Raw genomic sequence first — 18,726 nt, forward strand, 5'->3', positions numbered from 1 at the left:
GTAATTCACATAATAAAATGCGTACCTGTCGAAGTGAGATTGGCACAGACTCAAAATTGTTATGAACAATTACCAGTACTACAAGAAAATCAAACATTATTTTTAACACTTCAAACACACATATTATTGAGACAAGGCACACAGGTTACTTGTAATACTTTTGCCCCGCCTATGTATCTCCTAGGAGATGCTTGGTATAAAATTATTCCGAAACCAATAGAAGCATCATCGCCGACTATCATGAAACCGCTGACTAAACCTACGTGGAAATACATAAACCCTGGAGCGCTTGCCACCAGCGGCATATATTCACAAAACGATTTAGAAGAACTCAGAAATCACATAATGTTTCCTGCGGAAAGGCCTTCAATACTTAACACCGTAGCCAGAGGAGTAATGGGTCAACCAACTCAACTATACGAAGGATCAATCTCTAATCTCATTGGTGAGGCATCATTCCAGAAAATCACAACCACCATCTGGGAAAAGGTTTGGGGTAAATTTTTATTCTTTGGAAACATCAGTGCGGGATTAATGGGAATATATTTGTTCGCGAGAGGCTTTAAATTATTATTGGATACATTCGTACACGGATACGCTCTGCATACCGTATATGGATGGTCAATACATCTAATAAGAGCCGTATGGGATTCAGCAACACATCTTTTATTACACTTGGGCAAAAACAATCAAACAAAAAAGAACAATAAAGAAGGTCCCTCAGCCCCAGAGGCCGAAGAAAGGGAGCACAAGCAGCCAGGCGGCATAAAAAACAAAGAAACAACATACCCTCTCCTACCTGCAAAAGAAACAGCAGCATATACCCTCGAACTCAGAAACTGAGAAAAGAAGGAGGAGAGGGGACGCAAATACCGCTCTATCCGAATTCTCTGATAATCTAATTACATTACTTATCTTAAATGTACACGCTACGACGTGTAAACAAATCTCCTTACCCGAAATCACACGTTACGACGTGTAAGCAAATTTTCTCGTACAAAATCACACGCTACGACGTGTAGACTTAATTCAATTAACTCAAATAATCACATCATACACTTCTAAAAATAAACCTTAATGTTTTTAGAAACAAAATGAAATTAAGCCCGTCGATACCGCCTTCCTGACGCGCGGATCTTTGAAAGTCAAAATTATCAAGGAGGACTCACCGACTTTCTTTTGGATCCACATTGACCACGCGAGGGAACATTTAGAGGAGTTACTAGAAGACCTGACTAGCAGGATGACAAGAAGGGGGCGGTTCCTACGATTCATCGGGCCCATTCTACCCAATGAACTGGTAGCAGTCCAGGAGGGAAGACTATGGCAAAGAGGGGTAGTAACCCATTTTATAAAAAAGCGATATCGTGGCGGTCGCTTTGCGCGACTAGGGCCGCGTAATTCAGAAATCCATCCTCGATCTTTATATACTGGAGGATCGCTTCCGTGAGGAAAATTGGGGAGCTGTCCCATGCGGGCTTGCCCACTTTCAACCGATCGGTGGAAAAGCGAGATGGCCCCAAAGGTCCCGCGAACTCGCTCGGCTGCTATTGGAGAAGCGAGAGGGATGGATGAGAATCCTCCGCCCTGTAAGGAAGGATGCAGCGACCATCGCACTGGAGTTAAAATGCGGGAGTGAGGAAGAGATTAATAACCCGCGAGAATTACTGATCCGCATAGGATGCGCTGAGTGGACTGAAGAACTCATAAACTCCGCACTACCCAGCATAACACACGAAATTTGTTAAAAATAATTATAAGTTCAAATAATAATTAGCCAAAATAATTGCGAGTTCAAATAATAATAATTTGTTAGGAACAATTATAAGTTCAGACAACCATAAGTTAAGATCTATAGATTTAATGGCAATCAATGATGCTTTATTGTTACAGAGCAATGTGTATTATTTAATAGAAAAACATTTTAAAGGGAAAGAATGTTACATTAATTTAGTAGAAACATTTCTACAGGTATGTATATATATCTGTATAATATTTGTGTGTAATGTCGGTTTAAATTTTTCTTTGAAAAATTTTTTATGAAAACATATTTGCAGGCTACATTTGATAAACAAATAGGGCAGTTTTTGGATACGTCCTCGACTTCAAAGAAATTTAATCTGGATCGATTTACAATGAATCGATATAATTCCATCGCTTACTCCAAATCATCAGAAATAGCATTTTTAATGCCAGTATTTTTAGCAATGCATTATGTAAGTTTACTTTTTGTTTCCTTTTTTTACAGAAAAAACTGATCTCTTTACATGATAAGAAATTGTGACGTTGCTTAACGTAGGCTGGAATCGAAAAAGTTCAAGAGATGTTCAAGCAATCAGAAACTATCTTGTTAGAGTTGGGACAGTGTTATCAAATTCAAGACGATTGCTTAGGTTGCTTTTTCGATTTGCGCAAAGATAATACTGATATAGAAGAAGGAAAATGTATGTGGTTAATTGTTAAAGCTCTTGAACTCGTAACTCCGGAACAGCGTAAAACTTTAGAAGTAAATATCGTTGGTTACATGTGTTTTCCTAAACGTTGTTGCATTAATCAATTTTCTTATTTTTTTCTTTGTTTTTCAGGAATGTTACGGAAAAAACAAAACACGTAAAACAGCTCTACATTGATTTGGATTTGCAGAATGCTTATTTTAAACACGAAAAATAAACATATCATGCAATAACTGCACTGATAGAGAAAATATCATACAAAAATCTACAACATTTTTTCATGGGTTTATTAGAGAAGCTTTATGGCAGACGAATCTGTTTTGGATAAACATATCTTAAATACTACTATTTTAAGCAAGTATTTCTTTTAAGCATGTTTAACCTAAATTTTGAGCAATGTAAAAAATTAATAAATTCTATGTTTCCTACTGTTACGTCCAACGGACTCCACGATTTTCCCTTTCGCCGATAACGGAAATTCCCGCCGTGTCATAAAGAAAATTGGCGACACAAGACATCTGTCCCTAAGAAACATAACTCTGAAGTATACAACCGAAATGATAACGCGAAAATATAAAAAGAAACTATATATCAAAAACGTACATGCTCATCCTGACGTAACGTAAAGACAAACAGGACCCATAGAAATTACTTGAAACAAGGGACCGACGGGAGATAAAATTGAAACGAATACCGAATGGAAAATGTCAAAATTATAATTTACGGCCCTGGCCTTCCCGTCAAACACATATGCTCTGACGACAATATTCGGGTTATAAAAACGGGAAAGCCAGGATGCAAAGGAAAGAAACTTAAACTTGGCGCCGACAACGAGATAACGCAGAATCGGGACGTCGGTCAAGAAAATAACAAACCATAAATTAAAATTTATGGACATGGTCCTGTTCGCTTACGTGGACGTCGCGACACAAATCACTCTTATTAACGATACAACAACGAACCCTAAAAACAATAAATGACACGAGATACCGGGATTATAAACCTAACCCTCGAAAAAGGGGAAAATATCGATAAAAAAGCCCTCGAACGATTGGACGATTCCACAACTCGCCCCCTTAAAATTAAGGAAACTCGGGAGAAGATGGAGAACTAACCAATGATAGATCATCCTGGAGGATGATTACCAAGGTTAGTTAGCAAACTAGCCAACGACAAGTCGAGTCTAAAAAAAACTACATTCCTCCCGCTCGACTCGCTACGTCCTTCCTTTCAAGTTCTATAAAATGTCCAATTTCCTAACACTCATCATCATTTGATTCCTTCTCAAACTAGAGTCAAAACTGTACGCGCTATTTAAATTCTCAAAGCAGTATTTGCTAGTACAACTCAAAATTAGAATCTGTGCCTCAATCAAGCAACAACCGAGCTTCCGAGGTCAGCCCAGAACCGACTTAACCGCAAGGCCTTCGAGGAGAGAAAGAGAGATCTGACGTTCCTTCTATTTTCATCGATCAAAAAGTAAGTTATTTTTATTAGTCACTTAACAGATTCCCCTAATTCGCTTATTGATTATCGATTAGTGGGCAAAATTTACATCCCGAGAAAGTCGCGACCCCATCGTCATCGCCCGAATCGTCTCTGGGAATACGTCAGGAGGCAAGTCGTTCTCCTCGAGTGCCTCTGGGTAATTCTAAGTACAAGGGGACTCGAGAATTTGCGCCAGAAACCGGCTCCTGAATGGGCGCCGCTTTTGGAAATATCTCCGCTTATCCCAGAGGAACGCGACCCACCTTCCCCTCCCCCATCTTCTCCGTCCCCCGCTCCGTCTAACTCTTCTCTCCTTACACATAGGATCGCTCCTGATACCCCTCCGTACTTCCCTCTCCCCGAGAATCTCGTTAATCTTCCTTCCCCCTCGTTAATCTTCCTTCCCCCTCGTACTCTCCTGTCCAAAAGGATCTCTCTGATCCTCCTTCTCCCTTGAGTTCTGCGCCTAGTGTAGAATTCTTAAAGAAATCTCCCCTCCTCCTTCGCCAGCGAATTCCACGTCCAGCGTGGAATTCTTGGAAGAAGTAATCCCCCTTTCCGGGACTATTAAAAATAGTTTGTCAAATTTTAATGTAGAAAAGGTACCTTTTATAAAAATTTTATGTACTATTTGCACTGTTTATAAATAAAAATGTAGTCATTGCGATTGTCGTACTTTTCCTATGCTATTCTTAGATTATTTCTAGAATTCTTAGATTACACAATTTTCTAGAAGCGCGGCCGCAGCTCGCGCCTATGTAGGAGAAGCGAGTCACAGACCGATCCTCTTTTACGCGAGTCAGGAAGTTCCAATTTACTTTCACGCGAGTGCAAATGGTTTCTCACAAAATGTGGAAACAATTGTCGCGCGGCAACATAGGAAATTACATTCCTTATTTATTGAGAACTGTAAGTTAATCTGCATTAGTGCAAGTGACCCTAAGTCTATTATATATGAATCATTTTTCGACCTCAACCAAATTCTAAAATAAATAAAAATAAATTGTTTACTTGGTACGTTTAATTTACTTGAATTGATCGAAAAAAATTCATTGGTTGAACTACAAAGTGTCAAAAATACGAAGTTTTAAGGACCCATTAGTCTGCCGTGCTACAATATATTTCGGCAGTTTATTTTTTCCTGCTGTCAGTTTCTTAATTTAATAAAGCCAAGTTATAGAATCACCCGCCGTAACGATTATCGATAGCGCAAGCGACGATTGTCGATAGCTAACGATACCGACAATCATCGTTAAGAAGTTAGAGAATCCCGGTACAGGAGTGGCTTGTGAACTTAGCGCCACTCATTGCACTGATATAGAAGGAGGAAACACATTTTGGGATCCTGTGCCAGCCGACTCTTGCAAATTTTCCGACTATAGCGTTTTATATCAAGGATATGCAGATAAAATGATCGATAATATAAAGGAAGGCTCACAAACTGCCTATTCGTTAATTGCACAGGAAAAGGTTTTCGCTTTTAATAGCATGAGAAAATACACGACGTGTGGTTATACGCTTACACGGACCGAACACCCAAAATTAATAATTTTTGAAACTTTACCCAGCGTTGCAGTTTTCAAAAAATTCGACCGAATATCTAATCGCGATATCTTCGCTTACATGAACTCAAAATTCGTTTATGTGGAAAAACACATACGTACGCAAATCAATCAACTGTACAGAAATATTTTATTGCAGCAATGTAACCTCGAACTAAGAATGTTGCAAAATGCCTTGGCCATAGCAACACAGTCACCCGATATTTTTGCTTATCACTTTATGAGAGAGCCCGGATACATGGCTCTCTTACCTGGAGAAGTAATTCACATAATAAAATGCGTACCTGTCGAAGTGAGATTGGCACAGACTCAAAATTGTTATGAACAATTACCAGTACTACAAGAAAATCAAACATTATTTTTAACACTTCAAACACACATATTATTGAGACAAGGCACACAGGTTACTTGTAATACTTTTGCCCCGCCTATGTATCTCCTAGGAGATGCTTGGTATAAAATTATTCCGAAACCAATAGAAGCATCATCGCCGACTATCATGAAACCGCTGACTAAACCTACGTGGAAATACATAAACCCTGGAGCGCTTGCCACCAGCGGCATATATTCACAAAACGATTTAGAAGAACTCAGAAATCACATAATGTTTCCTGCGGAAAGGCCTTCAATACTTAACACCGTAGCCAGAGGAGTAATGGGTCAACCAACTCAACTATACGAAGGATCAATCTCTAATCTCATTGGTGAGGCATCATTCCAGAAAATCACAACCACCATCTGGGAAAAGGTTTGGGGTAAATTTTTATTCTTTGGAAACATCAGTGCGGGATTAATGGGAATATATTTGTTCGCGAGAGGCTTTAAATTATTATTGGATACATTCGTACACGGATACGCTCTGCATACCGTATATGGATGGTCAATACATCTAATAAGAGCCGTATGGGATTCAGCAACACATCTTTTATTACACTTGGGCAAAAACAATCAAACAAAAAAGAACAATAAAGAAGGTCCCTCAGCCCCAGAGGCCGAAGAAAGGGAGCACAAGCAGCCAGGCGGCATAAAAAACAAAGAAACAACATACCCTCTCCTACCTGCAAAAGAAACAGCAGCATATACCCTCGAACTCAGAAACTGAGAAAAGAAGGAGGAGAGGGGACGCAAATACCGCTCTATCCGAATTCTCTGATAATCTAATTACATTACTTATCTTAAATGTACACGCTACGACGTGTAAACAAATCTCCTTACCCGAAATCACACGTTACGACGTGTAAGCAAATTTTCTCGTACAAAATCACACGCTACGACGTGTAGACTTAATTCAATTAACTCAAATAATCACATCATACACTTCTAAAAATAAACCTTAATGTTTTTAGAAACAAAATGGAAATTAAGCCCGTCGATACCGCCTTCCTGACGCGCGGATCTTTGAAAGTCAAAATTATCAAGGAGGACTCACCGACTTTCTTTTGGATCCACATTGACCACGCGAGGGAACATTTAGAGGAGTTACTAGAAGACCTGACTAGCAGGATGACAAGAAGGGGGCGGTTCCTACGATTCATCGGGCCCATTCTACCCAATGAACTGGTAGCAGTCCAGGAGGGAAGACTATGGCAAAGAGGGGTAGTAACCCATTTTATAAAAAGCGATATCGTGGCGGTCGCTTTGCGCGACTAGGGCCGCGTAATTCAGAAATCCATCCTCGATCTTTATATACTGGAGGATCGCTTCCGTGAGGAAAATTGGGGAGCTGTCCCATGCGGGCTTGCCCACTTTCAACCGATCGGTGGAAAAGCGAGATGGCCCCAAAGGTCCCGCGAACTCGCTCGGCTGCTATTGGAGAAGCGAGAGGGATGGATGAGAATCCTCCGCCCTGTAAGGAAGGATGCAGCGACCATCGCACTGGAGTTAAAATGCGGGAGTGAGGAAGAGATTAATAACCCGCGAGAATTACTGATCCGCATAGGATGCGCTGAGTGGACTGAAGAACTCATAAACTCCGCACTACCCAGCATAACACACGAAATTTGTTAAAAATAATTATAAGTTCAAATAATAATTAGCCAAAATAATTGCGAGTTCAAATAATAATAATTTGTTAGGAACAATTATAAGTTCAGACAACCATAAGTTAAGATCTATAGATTTAATGGCAATCAATGATGCTTTATTGTTACAGAGCAATGTGTATTATTTAATAGAAAAACATTTTAAAGGGAAAGAATGTTACATTAATTTAGTAGAAACATTTCTACAGGTATGTATATATATCTGTATAATATTTGTGTGTAATGTCGGTTTAAATTTTTCTTTGAAAAATTTTTTATGAAAACATATTTGCAGGCTACATTTGATAAACAAATAGGGCAGTTTTTGGATACGTCCTCGACTTCAAAGAAATTTAATCTGGATCGATTTACAATGAATCGATATAATTCCATCGCTTACTCCAAATCATCAGAAATAGCATTTTTAATGCCAGTATTTTTAGCAATGCATTATGTAAGTTTACTTTTTGTTTCCTTTTTTTACAGAAAAAACTGATCTCTTTACATGATAAGAAATTGTGACGTTGCTTAACGTAGGCTGGAATCGAAAAAGTTCAAGAGATGTTCAAGCAATCAGAAACTATCTTGTTAGAGTTGGGACAGTGTTATCAAATTCAAGACGATTGCTTAGGTTGCTTTTTCGATTTGCGCAAAGATAATACTGATATAGAAGAAGGAAAATGTATGTGGTTAATTGTTAAAGCTCTTGAACTCGTAACTCCGGAACAGCGTAAAACTTTAGAAGTAAATATCGTTGGTTACATGTGTTTTCCTAAACGTTGTTGCATTAATCAATTTTCTTATTTTTTTCTTTGTTTTTCAGGAATGTTACGGAAAAAACAAAACACGTAAAACAGCTCTACATTGATTTGGATTTGCAGAATGCTTATTTTAAACACGAAAAATAAACATATAATGCAATAACTGCACTGATAGAGAAAATATCATACAAAAATCTACAACATTTTTTCATGGGTTTATTAGAGAAGCTTTATGGCAGACGAATCTGTTTTGGATAAACATATCTTAAATACTACTATTTTAAGCAAGTATTTCTTTTAAGCATGTTTAACCTAAATTTTGAGCAATGTAAAAAATTAATAAATTCTATGTTTCCTACTGTTACGTCCAACGGACTCCACGATTTTCCCTTTCGCCGATAACGGAAATTCCCGCCGTGTCATAAAGAAAATTGGCGACACAAGACATCTGTCCCTAAGAAACATAACTCTGAAGTATACAACCGAAATGATAACGCGAAAATATAAAAAGAAACTATATATCAAAAACGTACATGCTCATCCTGACGTAACGTAAAGACAAACAGGACCCATAGAAATTACTTGAAACAAGGGACCGACGGGAGATAAAATTGAAACGAATACCGAATGGAAAATGTCAAAATTATAATTTACGGCCCTGGCCTTCCCGTCAAACACATATGCTCTGACGACAATATTCGGGTTATAAAAACGGGAAAGCCAGGATGCAAAGGAAAGAAACTTAAACTTGGCGCCGACAACGAGATAACGCAGAATCGGGACGTCGGTCAAGAAAATAACAAACCATAAATTAAAATTTATGGACATGGTCCTGTTCGCTTACGTGGACGTCGCGACACAAATCACTCTTATTAACGATACAACAACGAACCCTAAAAACAATAAATGACACGAGATACCGGGATTATAAACCTAACCCTCGAAAAAGGGGAAAATATCGATAAAAAAGCCCTCGAACGATTGGACGATTCCACAACTCGCCCCCTTAAAATTAAGGAAACTCGGGAGAAGATGGAGAACTAACCAATGATAGATCATCCTGGAGGATGATTACCAAGGTTAGTTAGCAAACTAGCCAACGACAAGTCGAGTCTAAAAAAAACTACATTCCTCCCGCTCGACTCGCTACGTCCTTCCTTTCAAGTTCTATAAAATGTCCAATTTCCTAATACTCATCATCATTTGATTCCTTCTCAAACTAGAGTCAAAACTGTACGCGCTATTTAAATTCTCAAAGCAGTATTTGCTAGTACAACTCAAAATTAGAATCTGTGCCTCAATCAAGCAACAACCGAGCTTCCGAGGTCAGCCCAGAACCGACTTAACCGCAAGGCCTTCGAGGAGAGAAAGAGAGATCTGACGTTCCTTCTATTTTCATCGATCAAAAAGTAAGTTATTTTTATTAGTCACTTAACAGATTCCCCTAATTCGCTTATTGATTATCGATTAGTGGGCAAAATTTACATCCCGAGAAAGTCGCGACCCCATCGTCATCGCCCGAATCGTCTCTGGGAATACGTCAGGAGGCAAGTCGTTCTCCTCGAGTGCCTCTGGGTAATTCTAAGTACAAGGGGACTCGAGAATTTGCGCCAGAAACCGGCTCCTGAATGGGCGCCGCTTTTGGAAATATCTCCGCTTATCCCAGAGGAACGCGACCCACCTTCCCCTCCCCCATCTTCTCCGTCCCCGCTCCGTCTAACTCTTCTCTCCTTACACATAGGATCGCTCCTGATACCCCTCCGTACTTCCCTCTCCCCGAGAATCTCGTTAATCTTCCTTCCCCCTCGTTAATCTTCCTTCCCCCTCGTACTCTCCTGTCCAAAAGGATCTCTCTGATCCTCCTTCTCCCTTGAGTTCTGCGCCTAGTGTAGAATTCTTAAAGGAAATCTCCCCTCCTCCTTCGCCAGCGAATTCCACGTCCAGCGTGGAATTCTTGGAAGAAGTAATCCCCCTTTCCGGGACTATTAAAAATAGTTTGTCAAATTTTAATGTAGAAAAGGTACCTTTTATAAAAATTTTATGTACTATTTGCACTGTTTATAAATAAAAATGTAGTCATTGCGATTGTCGTACTTTTCCTATGCTATTCTTAGATTATTTCTAGAATTCTTAGATTACACAATTTTCTAGAAGCGCGGCCGCAGCTCGCGCCTATGTAGGAGAAGCGAGTCACAGACCGATCCTCTTTTACGCGAGTCAGGAAGTTCCAATTTACTTTCACGCGAGTGCAAATGGTTTCTCACAAAATGTGGAAACAATTGTCGCGCGGCAACATAGGAAATTACATTCCTTATTTATTGAGAACTGTAAGTTAATCTGCATTAGTGCAAGTGACCCTAAGTCTATTATATATGAATCATTTTTCGACCTCAACCAAATTCTAAAATAAATAAAAATAAATTGTTTACTTGGTACGTTTAATTTACTTGAATTGATCGAAAAAAATTCATTGGTTGAACTACAAAGTGTCAAAAATACGAAGTTTTAAGGACCCATTAGTCTGCCGTGCTACAATATATTTCGGCAGTTTATTTTTTCCTGCTGTCAGTTTCTTAATTTAATAAAGCCAAGTTATAGAATCACCCGCCGTAACGATTATCGATAGCGCAAGCGACGATTGTCGATAGCTAACGATACCGACAATCATCGTTAAGAAGTTAGAGAATCCCGGTACAGAAGTGGCTTGTGAACTTAGCGCCACTCATTGCACTGATATAGAAGGAGGAAACACATTTTGGGATCCTGTGCCAGCCGACTCTTGCAAATTTTCCGACTATAGCGTTTTATATCAAGGATATGCAGATAAAATGATCGATAATATAAAGGAAGGCTCACAAACTGCCTATTCGTTAATTGCACAGGAAAAGGTTTTCGCTTTTAATAGCATGAGAAAATACACGACGTGTGGTTATACGCTTACACGGACCGAACACCCAAAATTAATAATTTTTGAAACTTTACCCAGCGTTGCAGTTTTCAAAAAATTCGACCGAATATCTAATCGCGATATCTTCGCTTACATGAACTCAAAATTCGTTTATGTGGAAAAACACATACGTACGCAAATCAATCAACTGTACAGAAATATTTTATTGCAGCAATGTAACCTCGAACTAAGAATGTTGCAAAATGCCTTGGCCATAGCAACACAGTCACCCGATATTTTTGCTTATCACTTTATGAGAGAGCCCGGATACATGGCTCTCTTACCTGGAGAAGTAATTCACATAATAAAATGCGTACCTGTCGAAGTGAGATTGGCACAGACTCAAAATTGTTATGAACAATTACCAGTACTACAAGAAAATCAAACATTATTTTTAACACTTCAAACACACATATTATTGAGACAAGGCACACAGGTTACTTGTAATACTTTTGCCCCGCCTATGTATCTCCTAGGAGATGCTTGGTATAAAATTATTCCGAAACCAATAGAAGCATCATCGCCGACTATCATGAAACCGCTGACTAAACCTACGTGGAAATACATAAACCCTGGAGCGCTTGCCACCAGCGGCATATATTCACAAAACGATTTAGAAGAACTCAGAAATCACATAATGTTTCCTGCGGAAAGGCCTTCAATACTTAACACCGTAGCCAGAGGAGTAATGGGTCAACCAACTCAACTATACGAAGGATCAATCTCTAATCTCATTGGTGAGGCATCATTCCAGAAAATCACAACCACCATCTGGGAAAAGGTTTGGGGTAAATTTTTATTCTTTGGAAACATCAGTGCGGGATTAATGGGAATATATTTGTTCGCGAGAGGCTTTAAATTATTATTGGATACATTCGTACACGGATACGCTCTGCATACCGTATATGGATGGTCAATACATCTAATAAGAGCCGTATGGGATTCAGCAACACATCTTTTATTACACTTGGGCAAAAACAATCAAACAAAAAAGAACAATAAAGAAGGTCCCTCAGCCCCAGAGGCCGAAGAAAGGGAGCACAAGCAGCCAGGCGGCATAAAAAACAAAGAAACAACATACCCTCTCCTACCTGCAAAAGAAACAGCAGCATATACCCTCGAACTCAGAAACTGAGAAAAGAAGGAGGAGAGGGGACGCAAATACCGCTCTATCCGAATTCTCTGATAATCTAATTACATTACTTATCTTAAATGTACACGCTACGACGTGTAAACAAATCTCCTTACCCGAAATCACACGTTACGACGTGTAAGCAAATTTTCTCGTACAAAATCACACGCTACGACGTGTAGACTTAATTCAATTAACTCAAATAATCACATCATACACTTCTAAAAATAAACCTTAATGTTTTTAGAAACAAAATGGAAATTAAGCCCGTCGATACCGCCTTCCTGACGCGCGGATCTTTGAAAGTCAAAATTATCAAGGAGGACTCACCGACTTTCTTTTGGATCCACATTGACCACGCGAGGGAACATTTAGAGGAGTTACTAGAAGACCTGACTAGCAGGATGACAAGAAGGGGGCGGTTCCTACGATTCATCGGGCCCATTCTACCCAATGAACTGGTAGCAGTCCAGGAGGGAAGACTATGGCAAAGAGGGGTAGTAACCCATTTTATAAAAAGCGATATCGTGGCGGTCGCTTTGCGCAACTAGGGCCGCGTAATTCAGAAATCCATCCTCGATCTTTATATACTGGAGGATCGCTTCCGTGAGGAAAATTGGGGAGCTGTCCCATGCGGGCTTGCCCACTTTCAACCGATCGGTGGAAAAGCGAGATGGCCCCAAAGGTCCCGCGAACTCGCTCGGCTGCTATTGGAGAAGCGAGAGGGATGGATGAGAATCCTCCGCCCTGTAAGGAAGGATGCAGCGACCATCGCACTGGAGTTAAAATGCGGGAGTGAGGAAGAGATTAATAACCCGCGAGAATTACTGATCCGCATAGGATGCGCTGAGTGGACTGAAGAACTCATAAACTCCGCACTACCCAGCATAACACACGAAATTTGTTAAAAATAATTATAAGTTCAAATAATAATTAGCCAAAATAATTGCGAGTTCAAATAATAATAATTTGTTAGGAACAATTATAAGTTCAGACAACCATAAGTTAAGATCTATAGATTTAATGGCAATCAATGATGCTTTATTGTTACAGAGCAATGTGTATTATTTAATAGAAAAACATTTTAAAGGGAAAGAATGTTACATTAATTTAGTAGAAACATTTCTACAGGTATGTATATATATCTGTATAATATTTGTGTGTAATGTCGGTTTAAATTTTTCTTTGAAAAATTTTTTATGAAAACATATTTGCAGGCTACATTTGATAAACAAATAGGGCAGTTTTTGGATACGTCCTCGACTTCAAAGAAATTTAATCTGGATCGATTTACAATGAATCGATATAATTCCATCGCTTACTCCAAATCATCAGAAATAGCATTTTTAATGCCAGTATTTTTAGCAATGCATTATGTAAGTTTACTTTTTGTTTCCTTTTTTTACAGAAAAAACTGATCTCTTTACATGATAAGAAATTGTGACGTTGCTTAACGTAGGCTGGAATCGAAAAAGTTCAAGAGATGTTCAAGCAATCAGAAACTATCTTGTTAGAGTTGGGACAGTGTTATCAAATTCAAGACGATTGCTTAGGTTGCTTTTTCGATTTGCGCAAAGATAATACTGATATAGAAGAAGGAAAATGTATGTGGTTAATTGTTAAAGCTCTTGAACTCGTAACTCCGGAACAGCGTAAAACTTTAGAAGTAAATATCGTTGGTTACATGTGTTTTCCTAAACGTTGTTGCATTAATCAATTTTCTTATTTTTTTCTTTGTTTTTCAGGAATGTTACGGAAAAAACAAAACACGTAAAACAGCTCTACATTGATTTGGATTTGCAGAATGCTTATTTTAAACACGAAAAATAAACATATAATGCAATAACTGCACTGATAGAGAAAATATCATACAAAAATCTACAACATTTTTTCATGGGTTTATTAGAGAAGCTTTATGGCAGACGAATCTGTTTTGGATAAACATATCTTAAATACTACTATTTTAAGCAAGTATTTCTTTTAAGCATGTTTAACCTAAATTTTGAGCAATGTAAAAAATTAATAAATTCTATGTTTCCTACTGTTACGTCCAACGGACTCCACGATTTTCCCTTTCGCCGATAACGGAAATTCCCGCCGTGTCATAAAGAAAATTGGCGACACAAGACATCTGTCCCTAAGAAACATAACTCTGAAGTATACAACCGAAATGATAACGCGAAAATATAAAAAGAAACTATATATCAAAAACGTACATGCTCATCCTGACGTAACGTAAAGACAAACAGGACCCATAGAAATTACTTGAAACAAGGGACCGACGGGAGATAAAATTGAAACGAATACCGAATGGAAAATGTCAAAATTATAATTTACGGCCCTGGCCTTCCCGTCAAACACATATGCTCTGACGACAATATTCGGGTTATAAAAACGGGAAAGCCAGGATGCAAAGGAAAGAAACTTAAACTTGGCGCCGACAACGAGATAACGCAGAATCGGGACGTCGGTCAAGAAAATAACAAACCATAAATTAAAATTTATGGACATGGTCCTGTTCGCTTACGTGGACGTCGCGACACAAATCACTCTTATTAACGATACAACAACGAACCCTAAAAACAATAAATGACACGAGATACCGGGATTATAAACCTAACCCTCGAAAAAGGGGAAAATATCGATAAAAAAGCCCTCGAACGATTGGACGATTCCACAACTCGCCCCCTTAAAATTAAGGAAACTCGGGAGAAGATGGAGAACTAACCAATGATAGATCATCCTGGAGGATGATTACCAAGGTTAGTTAGCAAACTAGCCAACGACAAGTCGAGTCTAAAAAAAACTACATTCCTCCCGCTCGACTCGCTACGTCCTTCCTTTCAAGTTCTATAAAATGTCCAATTTCCTAACACTCATCATCATTTGATTCCTTCTCAGTCTAGAGTCAAAACTGTACGCGCTATTTAAATTCTCAAAGCAGTATTTGCTAGTACAACTCAAAATTAGAATCTGTGCCTCAATCAAGCAACAACCGAGCTTCCGAGGTCAGCCCAGAACCGACTTAACCGCAAAGCCTTCGAGGAGAGAAAGAGAGATCTGACGTTCCTTCTATTTTCATCGATCAAAAAGTAAGTTATTTTTATTAGTCACTTAACAGATTCCCCTAATTCGCTTATTGATTATCGATTAGTGGGCAAAATTTACATCCCGAGAAAGTCGCGACCCCATCGTCATCGCCCGAATCGTCTTTGGGAATACGTCAGGAGGCAAGTCGTTCTCCTCGAGTGCCTCTGGGTAATTCTAAGAACAAGGGGACTCGAGAATTTGCGCCAGAAACCGGCTCCTGAATGGGCGCCGCTTTTGGAAATATCTCCGCTTATCCCAGAGGAACGCGACCCACCTTCCCCTCCCCCATCTTCTCCGTCCTCCGCTCCCTCTAACTCTTCTCTCCTTACACATAGGATCGCTCCTGATACCCCTCCGTACTTCCCTCTCCCCGAGAATCTCGTTAATCTTCCTTCCCCCTCGTTAATCTTCCTTCCCCCTCGTACTCTCCTGTCCAAAAGGATCTCTCTGATCCTCCTTCTCCCTTGAGTTCTGCGCCTAGTGTAGAATTCTTAAAGGAAATCTCCCCTCCTCCTTCGCCAGCGAATTCCACGTCCAGCGTGGAATTCTTGGAAGAAGTAATCCCCCTTTCCGGGACTATTAAAAATAGTTTGTCAAATTTTAATGTAGAAAAGGTACCTTTTATAAAAATTTTATGTACTATTTGCACTGTTTATAAATAAAAATGTAGTCATTGCGATTGTCGTACTTTTCCTATGCTATTCTTAGATTATTTCTAGAATTCTTAGATTACACAATTTTCTAGAAGCGCTGCCGCGGCTCGCGCCTATGTAGGAGAAACGAGTCACAGACCGATCCTCTTTTACGCGAGTCAGGAAGTTCCAATTTACTTTCACGCGAGTGCAAATGGTTTCTCACAAAATGTGGAAACAATTGTCGCGCGGCAACATAGGAAATTACATTCCTTATTTATTGAGAACTGTAAGTTAATCTGCATTAGTACAAGTGACCCTAAGTCTATTATATATGAATCATTTTTCGACCTCAACCAAATTCTAAAATAAATAAAAATAAATTGTTTACTTGGTACGTTTAATTTACTTGAATTGATCGAAAAAAATTCATTGGTTGAACTACAAAGTGTCAAAAATACGAAGTTTTAAGGACCCATTAGTTTGCCGTGCTTCAATATAATTCGGCAGTTTATTTTTTCCTGCTGTCAGTTTCTTAATTTAATAAAAATAATGTAAAAAATTTAACAAAAATAAAGATATTTATATGTATATAAAAAGTGAAATTTGATTTGTGTTATTTAACAACCCAATCAACACGCAATATTTTTTAAATGTTTTTTAAATATTTATTTAATATTAATTATTCATTATTATAACAATTCATTATAACAATAATATTTATGAAGTAAATACAGTTCATACAATTCATTAAACAATAATAATTATTAAATATTTATTAAATGTTTATTTAACATTAATCAGTACGGCCAGTCCGCCTAGCAGTACTACATGTGGCGCGTGCAAGTGACGAAACGTGTGCATGTGTAACGGCTCGTCCAAGACATGTTGATACACGTACATATTCTGATACACAAAGTACGTGTTTGTACTTTGTTTTGCGTTGTGTAGTCAAACACATCGAGTGTACGTGTTTGTTTTGTGTTACCAAGTGCATTTTTGTAATCATCGATTGTACCATAACTTGGACGATCACTGCCGTCCCGAGCCTTGCAATCATCATTTGTTTCGGTCGTATCGTTCCTGCTAAGTTTCCATGAATCCACCAGAGGTAAATCGGTTTACTTATGTATATTTACATATATATTTAAAATGTGTTATACTTGTAAGTTTATGTTCTAAAACGTCCTTTTCGAGAAAAATTTTAGATACAATATAAGATATTAGATTATACAAAATATGTGTTACATATTCTATATATTTTGAGTAAATTTTTTCTCGGAAATGACGTTTTGGAACGTAACCAGAAGTACATTTAATTATGACCATTGTTAGGCATTTTTATTGTTTATATCACGTTTTCACATACCGATCAAACTTTTTTTTAATATCATTTGAAATAATATATTAATAATATTACTTGATATTGATACTTTGCAGGAAATATTAAAAGATATTGACGATTTTTTGCATATTTGATACAATGTGGAATAGGAGACCAAGTAATTGAAAAGTTGAAAGGTAAGAATTATTTTTGAACTAACCATCCTTAGATCGATAACTAAAAATTTATTAAAGTTAATAAATTTCAAAAAAAATTTGTTACTGTATATTCTGATTATTGTTTACATCCGTGTTTTCAAATACACAAAAATCTTTACTTTCTCGTATATGATAATTAAAAATAATATATTTTGAATAACAAAATAATATATTTTCAAATATTTGTTTAATATTTGAATAAAGAAAGGATTAATTAATCAGAATAAGCAATAACAAATTTGTCCTGAAATTTTTAACTTTAATAGATTTTTAGTTATCGTTTGTTAACATAAATATTTTAATGTTTTTTTAAAAATCATGAAAATAAAAAAGAATTTGTTTCAGATTACTCTGAAAATACTCTGAAATTCTGCAATGTGTTGACATTTTAATCCTATATATTTATTTAATTTCATTTAAATTACAAATTATTAAAATTAGTTTAATTTAATGATAATTATTAATCAATTTTCAATGGATAAGCTTTGTGTTTCATATGTGATAAAAGTTTTGCTGGAATTAAAAAATTTACAAGTCATTTTAGGCCAAATCATGGGATAATGGTTAGTAGATTATTATCTACTGGCTTTTACTGTCGAACAATTTGGACATAGAAATGAACAACAGTGCAATAAGCATTTTCTAAGGTATGATTCTTTCATATGTTACTTAAAGAAACATCACGTTGATCAAGATTATTCTAATACTTTTAACCATCATATACAAGAAAGTAAAGATTGTTGTGTACTTGAAGACACAGATGAAAGCAGGAATGTTAGCTTTAATAAATGTGTATTACTTGAACAATTAACGACGCAAACTCAATCAGAAAAATCCTTTGCCATACGTTTCAGTGCACTAAAAATGGTTACCAATTTGAGAGCAACATCTTCATTTACAGGAGCAGCTTTAAATAAAGTAGTAAACGTTGCAGATTTTCTTGTATCAGATATATCGAACTACGCAAAAAGTGAGATACTTAATTTTTTAAATAAAAGAAACATTAAATTGGAAGATCCTGAAGTAATAAGTTTCTTAGAAATGTTTGATTTCAATAATTTATTCAAGAACATGGACACTACTGAGGGTCAAATTGAG

The 18,726-nt window shown here is 37.6% G+C and overlaps 4 protein-coding genes across 4 annotated transcripts in view; 3 read left to right on the top strand and 1 right to left on the bottom strand.

Annotated features, from left to right (window-relative positions):
• Positions 1–18,726, bottom strand: part of LOC113005424 — a 105,114-nt gene that overhangs the window by 41,133 nt on the left and 45,255 nt on the right. The gene's annotated exons all lie outside the window — the stretch shown is intronic.
• LOC120359812 (farnesyl pyrophosphate synthase-like) lies at positions 1,361–2,887 on the top strand. Its single transcript, XM_039459038.1, has 2 exons — positions 1,361–2,216; positions 2,300–2,887. Exons 1-2 carry the CDS (start codon positions 2,040–2,042, stop codon positions 2,612–2,614), a joined length of 492 nt encoding a protein of 163 aa, XP_039314972.1. The 5' UTR covers positions 1,361–2,039; the 3' UTR covers positions 2,615–2,887.
• LOC113005421 lies at positions 4,441–8,649 on the top strand. The gene is made up of 2 exons (XM_039459026.1): positions 4,441–7,978; positions 8,062–8,649. The coding sequence occupies exon 1, from the start codon at positions 5,352–5,354 to the stop codon at positions 6,603–6,605; it is 1,254 nt and encodes a 417-aa protein (XP_039314960.1). The 5' UTR covers positions 4,441–5,351; the 3' UTR covers positions 6,606–7,978; positions 8,062–8,649.
• LOC105197349 lies at positions 10,007–14,411 on the top strand. Its single transcript, XM_039459025.1, has 2 exons — positions 10,007–13,740; positions 13,824–14,411. The coding sequence occupies exon 1, from the start codon at positions 11,114–11,116 to the stop codon at positions 12,365–12,367; it is 1,254 nt and encodes a 417-aa protein (XP_039314959.1). The 5' UTR covers positions 10,007–11,113; the 3' UTR covers positions 12,368–13,740; positions 13,824–14,411.

This window comes from Solenopsis invicta, chromosome 16, assembly GCF_016802725.1.
Source record: "Solenopsis invicta isolate M01_SB chromosome 16, UNIL_Sinv_3.0, whole genome shotgun sequence".
Taxonomy (NCBI): domain Eukaryota; kingdom Metazoa; phylum Arthropoda; class Insecta; order Hymenoptera; family Formicidae; genus Solenopsis; species Solenopsis invicta.